This window comes from Nerophis ophidion, linkage group LG22, assembly GCF_033978795.1.
Source record: "Nerophis ophidion isolate RoL-2023_Sa linkage group LG22, RoL_Noph_v1.0, whole genome shotgun sequence".
In the NCBI taxonomy this organism is placed as follows: Eukaryota; Metazoa; Chordata; class Actinopteri; order Syngnathiformes; family Syngnathidae; genus Nerophis; species Nerophis ophidion.
The window spans coordinates 5,364,607-5,371,801 of NC_084632.1; the positions used below are offsets into that span (position 1 = coordinate 5,364,607).

The window sequence follows — 7,195 nt, forward strand, 5'->3', positions numbered from 1 at the left end:
AATAGTAATTGCATTAAAAGTCAAGACTGACTTCCGGTAAATTAAGACCGAAGCAATCGATCCTCTCAGACAATTGTCGGACTTTTGAAAAAATAAAATATAATTAGTTCACAAAATTCCAACGCATCAAAATCAGGTAAATGAATTCAGTCTCAAAAATAAAAATAATAAAGAAACATTTAAATCCCACGTAATGCATGATGGGAAAATGCAAAACACTTAAACAATGTTTGGTACATTTGAGCTGCTTGATGTTTCTGATCGATTACAACATTTTAACGAGGTCGTCACGCAAGTAAGGAAGATCGGAGGTAAACATTTCATAAATCAAAAATTTGAGGTAATGTTTTTGCCATAAAAAAATGGCTTTTCTTTGGGGAAAAAAAAAGGGCATAAAACTAAATGTTTCGGGGAAAATATGACATATTTTATGTCTTTGCCATAAAAATGTCCGTCCATCCATCCATCCATCATCTTCCGCTTATCCGAGGTCGGGTCGCGGGGGCAACAGCCTAAGCAAGGAAACCCAGACTTCCCTCTCCGCAGCCACTTCGTCTAGCTCTTCCCGGGGGATCCCGAGGCGTTCCCAGGCCAGCCGGGAGACATAGTCTTCCCAACGTGTCCTGGGTCTTCCCCGTGGCCTCCTACCGGTTGGACGTGTCCTAAACACCTCCCTAGGGAGGCGTTCGGGTGGCATCCTGACCAGATGCCCGAACCACCTCATCTGGCTCCTCTCCATGTGGAGGAGCAGAGGATTTACTTTGAATTCCTCCCGGATGGCAGAGCTTCTCACCCTATCTCTAAGGGAGAGACCCAAACTCATTTGGGCCGCTTGTACCCGTGATCTTATCCTTTCGGTCATGACCCAAAGCTCATGACCATAGGTGAGGATGGGAACGTAGATCGACCGGTAAATTGAGAGCTTTGCCTTCCGGCTCAGCTCCTTCTTCACCACAACGGATCGGTACAACGTCCGCATTACTGAAGACGCCGCACCGATCCGCCTGTCGATCTCACGATCCACTCTTCCCTCACTCGTGAACAAGACTCCTAGGTACTTGAACTCCTCCACTTGGGGCAGGGTCTCCTCCCCAACCCAGAGATGGCATTCCACCCTTTTCCGGGCGAGAACCATGGACTCGGACTTGGAGGTGCTGATTCTCATTCCGGTCGCTTCACACTCGGCTGCGAACCGATCCAGCGAGAGCTGAAGATCCCGGTCAGATGAAGCCATCAGGACCACATCATCTGCAAAAAGCAGAGACCTAATCCTGCGGTCACCAAACCGGAACCCCTCAACGCCTTGACTGCGCCTAGAAATTCTGTCCATAAAAGTTATGAACAGAATCTGTGACATAGGACAGCCTTGGCGGAGTCCAACCCTCACTGGAAATGTGACCGACTTACTGCCAGCAATGCGGACCAAGTTCTGACACTGATCATACAGGGAGCGGACCGCCACAATAAGACAGTCCGATACCCCATACTCTCTGAGTACTCCCCACAGGACTTCCCGAGGGACACGGTCCAATGCCTTCTCCAAGTCCACAAAGCACATGTAGACTGGTTGGGCAAACTCCCATGCACCCTCAAGAACCCTGCCCAGAGTATAGATAAATACATAAAAATGTATTTAATGTTTTTATGGCAAAAAAACAAAACATATTTTAAACAAAATAGGAGTCCAACTTTCACGTACTTTTAATATCCACTTATAATAATGCAATATGTATATATAAATATATGTACAGTAGAGGTTATGTGATTTTTCAGGCCAAAACCAAGGGTCGGGACCCCTCTGGGCTCAAAGAACCGGGAGAAGTGTTTAAGGCGGGGGTTTCAAACGTACGACCCACGAGATGAGTTTGCGAAGTACAAAAATGAGCTGAAATATTTGAATGAAAAAAACTGCTGTTCTAGATGTGTCCACTAGAGGTCGCAATAGCAATTATTTGTATCTTTCTAATCTCGATTATGCCACAAATGTAGGGGAAAAAAAGAAAATAAACACATGAGACACTAGTGATTTAGGGCTATATAAGTAAACATTGATTGATGATTGATCGATTAGTGCACCAGTCGAGGTAAACGAGCAAACTACATAAATAAGTGAATTATATTTTTTGTGAATTACATAGCGCTTTACATAGTGAAACCCAATATCTAATTTTACATTTAAAGCAGTGTGGGTGGCACTGGGAGCAGGTGGGTAAAGTGTCTTGCCCAAGGACACAACGGCAGCGGCTAGGATGGCGGAAGCGGGGATCGAACCTGCAACCCTCAAGTTGCTGGCACGGCCGCTCTACCAACCGAGCTATACCTATAACATCCTGTAATTTGATTTTGTTATTTTTTTTTAAATCCTGATAGATTGAAAATTAGTTGACTGATGAACATTATTACATGATTTATTCAGAAAGTATAAATGATGATGTGGAGGGGGGGCGTGGCCTGCAGTCCTGCAACAAAGCAGGGTGTGCCAGGAACGAATTCGAGATCAGCGACAGGTGCGTGGATGGCCCACCTGGACGTGGTTATCTAGTCACCTGTGGTTCTGTTAAAGGCAGCCGCCGGGAAGGAGAGAGGGGTGGTTGATGGTGGAGCAAGAGCACGAGCAAGAGCGAGACTGACGAAAAGACAATTGCTAAAATTATTGCAAAATAGAACATTCTCGTAAAACTGGAAGAGCCTGGCATGTCGGTGATTTGTGATCCCAAAAACCCGGAAGTGCAAGTTTTCCCACACACGACAAATAAAGATAAAATACTATTAGCCGCAACATGTACGTGTAAAATAAACCCGACAACATTATGATTTGTACATTTTCTGTTTTTAAACCAAGAAAACAATCTGTATTTGTCTTTATTTATAAGTTATCTTGCCATGATTTGGGAGAAGATTTTTCTGCATGTGGCCCCCCCGTCTAAAATGAGTTTGATGCCCCTGGTTTATGGGATCTGAGATCCATGGAAGGAGGACAGACCGCCGAAGGTTGAAAGTCATGTTGTGCTGTCCTCCTGCCAGGACAAAGTCCTGAAGATGATGTACGTGTGGGCGCTGTGTCGAGACCAAGAGGAACTCAACCCGCATGCCGCCTGGAGACTCCTGGACATCTCCGCCTCCAGCACCGAACAGATCCTCTAAGACTCTCTAGTCCGGGGAGGAGGACCACCCTTCGGGACCCTCCAGCAGACCTGCAGGAGGAGGACCAACCTGACTGACGTCTTCCTCTGCCGCCCACCAGAGGGCGTCAGAGTGCCAAACTCACTAAGGTGCAGGACACCCTGATTCCAGTCTAGAGGACAAGTCCAACTTGAGTCCACATGAGACAAGACCTCCAGCACAGTCAAGGACGTCCCAATAATAAAGTCTCTATTTATTAGGAATAGTCAACATAATCCCCCCATGTCCATCCTTTTAAATGTCCTGCTGGGATCAAATATGTCTTTTTACACAACATTAAAAAACTGAAGAAAAAAAAAAGCCACAACATAATTCGGAGTTTAAGTATTTACACTTTTTTTTTGTTTGCAAATTTTCAACTTTGTGAGTGCAACCTGCCTCCTCTGAATAATCATTTTTTTATTTGTATGGTGCTTAATGTGAGTCTTTTTTTTGAAAACTTTTTATTTTTTTATGCTTAATTATGTAACTGAATTTTCAGTGTTTAAAGTTGGTGAAATTTTTGATTTTTTTTTTTTTTTTTTTTACCTCAAATGATGCTGACAATTACATTGAATACAATTGTGTGTTAAAACTGTATAAAATGTAGTGTAAAAAAGTCAATGGATAAAAATGTTAAACATGTATTTAAAGCAAAAAATACTTTTACTCTGAATTAAAAAAAATGTTTTGACAAACTACATTTTTCAAAAACTTTAGAGAATGTTGAATACATTTTTCTCACTTTTTTTATTTGATTTAATTTAATTTATACAATTATGTTTAAAAATACAGTTTGTTACAATAGGGTTTTAAAATTCAGTGTATAAAAATGGGTTAAAAAAATCATTATATAAAAACTGCATTTTTAAACCCATTTTGCTCACAAATTTTTTTTACACATTAAAAAACTGAAAGAAAAAAAAAGCCACAACATAATTCGGAGTTTAAGTATTTACACTTTTTTTTTTGTTAGCAAATTTTCAACTTTGTGAGTGCAACCTGCCTCCTGAATAATCATTTTTTATTTGTATGGTGCTTAATGTGTTTCGTTTTCTTAAAAACTTTTTATTTTTTTATGCTTAATTATGTAACTGAATTTTCAGTGTTTAAAGTTGGTGAAATTTTTGATTTTTTTTTTTTTTTTTACCTCAAATGATGCTGACAATTACATTGAATACAATTGTGTGTTAAAACTGTATAAAATGTAGTGTAAAAAAGTCAATGGATAAAAATGTTAAAAATGTATTTAAAGCAAAAAATACTTTTACTCTGAATTAAAAAAAAAATGTTTTGACAAACTGCATTTTTCCAAAACTTTAGAGAATGTCGAATACATTTTGTTCACTTTTTTTTATTTGATTTAATTTAATTTGTGAAATTATGTTTAAAAATAAAGTTTGTTACAATAGGGTTTTAAAATTCAGTGTATAAAAATGTGTTAAAAAATCCTTATATAAAAACTGCATTTTTAAACCCATTTTGCTCACAATTTTTTTTTACACAACATTAAAAAACTGAAAGAAAAAAAAAGCCACAACATAATTCGGAGTTTAAGTATTTACACTTTTTTTTTTGTTAGCAAATTTTCAACTTTGTGAGTGCAACCTGCCTCCTCTGAATAATCATTTTTTATTTGTATGGTGCTTAATGTGTTTCGTTTTCTTAAAAACGTTTTATTTTTTTATGCTGAATTATGTAACTGAATTTTCAGTGTTTAAAGTTGGTGAAATTTATGAAATTTCGTTTAAAAATAAAGTTTGTTACAATAGTGTTTTAAAATTCAGTGTTTAAAAATGTAGTGTTAAAATTTTTTTTATATAAAAACTGCATTTTATACCCATTTTGCTCACAAATTTAGATTTGATGTGATTGTCAGCATTTCACAAAACTAAAGAAAAAAAATTCAGTGGCATAAATTAGGTAAAATCTTTTGTAATAAAAGCAAATTAACCTCTATGTTTTAAAAAAAAAACTAATTTAAAGTGACTGATTTTTTTTTTACATTAGAGTATGTTAAATACATTTTGCTCACTTTTTTTAATTGATTTAATTTAATTTATAAAATTATGTTCAAAAAGACAGTTTGTTACAATAGTGTTTTAAAATTCAGTGTATAAAAATGTGTTTGAAAAATCATTATATAAAAACTACATTTTTAAACCCATTTTGCTCCCAAATTTAGATTTGATGTGATTCTCAGCATCATTTCACAAAACTCAAAAGAAAAAAAATTCAGTGGCATAAATTAGGTAAAATATTTTGTAATAAAAACAAATTAACCTCCATGTTTTTTTAAAAACTCATTTAAATTGACTATTTTTTTTATTTTTTTTTACATTAGAGTATGTTAAATACATTTTGCTCACTTTTTTATTTGATTTAATTTAATTTATAAAATTATGTTTAAAAATACATTTTGTTACAATAGGGTTTTAAAATTCAGTGTATAAAAATGTGTTTAAAAATTAATTATATAAAAACTGCATTTTTAAACCCATTTTGCTCCCAAATTTGGATTTGATGTGATTGTCAGCATCATTTCACAAAACTCAAAAGAAAAAAAATGCAGTGGCATAAATTAGGTAAAATATTTTGTAATAAAAACAAATGAACCTCCATGTTTTTTTAAAAACTCTTTTAAAGTGACTGATTTTTTTATTTTTTTTTACATTAGAGTATGTTAAATAAATTTTGTTCACTTTTTTAAATTGATTTAATTTAATTTATAAAATTATGCTTAAAAATACAGTTTGTTACAATAGTGTTTTAAAATTCAGTGTATAAAAATTTGTTTAAAAACATATAAAAACTGCATTTTTAAACCCATTTTGCTCACAAATTTAGATTTGATGTGATTGTCAGCATCATTTCACAAAAGTCAAAAGCAAAAAAATTCAGTGGCATAAATTCGGTAAAATCTTTTGTAATAAAAACAAATTAACCTCCATGTTTTTTTAAAAACTCATTTAAAGTGACTGCTTTTTTATTTTTTCTTACATTAGAGTATGTTAAATACATTTTGCTCACTTTTTTATTTGATTTAATTTAATTTATAAAATTATGTTTAAAAATACAGTTTTTTACAATAGGGTTTTAAAATTCAGTGTATAAAAATGTGTTAAAAAAATTAATTATATAAAAACTGCATTTTTAAACCCATTTTGCTCCCAAATTTGGATTTGATGTGATTGTCAGCATCATTTCACAAAACTCAAAAGCAAAAAAATTCAGTGGCATAAATTCGGTAAAATCTTTTGTAATAAAAACAAATGAACCTCCATGTTTTTTTTAAAAACTCATTTAAAGTGACTGATTTTTTTTTTTTTTACATTAGAGTATGTTAAATACATTTTGCTCACTTTTTTAAATTGATTTAATTTAATTCATGAAATTATGTTTAAAAATACAGTTTGTTACAATTGTGTTTTAAAATTCAGCGTATAAAAATGTGTTTAAAAACATTATTATATAAAAACTGCACTTTTATACCCATTTTGCTCACAAATTTGGATTTGATGTGATTGTCAGCATCATTTCACAAACTCAAAAGAAAAAAAATTCAGTGGCATAAATTAGGTAAAATATTTTGTAATAAAAACAAATGAACCTCCATGTTTTTTAAAAACTCTTTTAAAGTGACTATTTTTTTTATATATTATTTAATGAGCGTTTGAAAATAGTTTGTTACAATATTGTTGTAAAATTCAGTGTATAAAAATGTAGTGTAAACACTTTTAAACGTTCTAACACAATGAATATTTTTACACTGAATTAAAAAAATATATTTTAACAAACTGCATTTTTCAAACACATTTCGTTCACAAATTTGTATTCAATATCATTGTCAGCATATTTTCATAAAACTCAAATGCAAAACATTCAGTGGCATAAATTCGGTAAAATGTTTTGTAATAAAAACAAATCAACCTTCATAATTTTTAAAAACTAAAGTTACTGATTTTTATTTTTTTACATCAGTGTATATTAAATACATTTTGCTCACTTATTTATTTTTTTTAAATTTAATGAG

General features: G+C 33.5%; 1 protein-coding gene across 1 annotated transcript in view; it reads left to right on the forward strand.

Moving 5' to 3' along the window:
- The window catches only part of timm44 (translocase of inner mitochondrial membrane 44 homolog (yeast)), a 44,580-nt gene extending 39,130 nt beyond the window's left edge, over window positions 1-5,450 (forward strand). Inside the window, exon 13 of the mRNA XM_061883096.1 lies at window positions 3,025-5,450. Coding sequence (XP_061739080.1) covers window positions 3,025-3,144 — 120 coding nt within the window. The 3' untranslated portion in view covers window positions 3,145-5,450. The remainder of the gene's footprint in view (window positions 1-3,024) is intronic.
- Window positions 5,451-7,195: the final 1,745 nt, after the last annotated feature.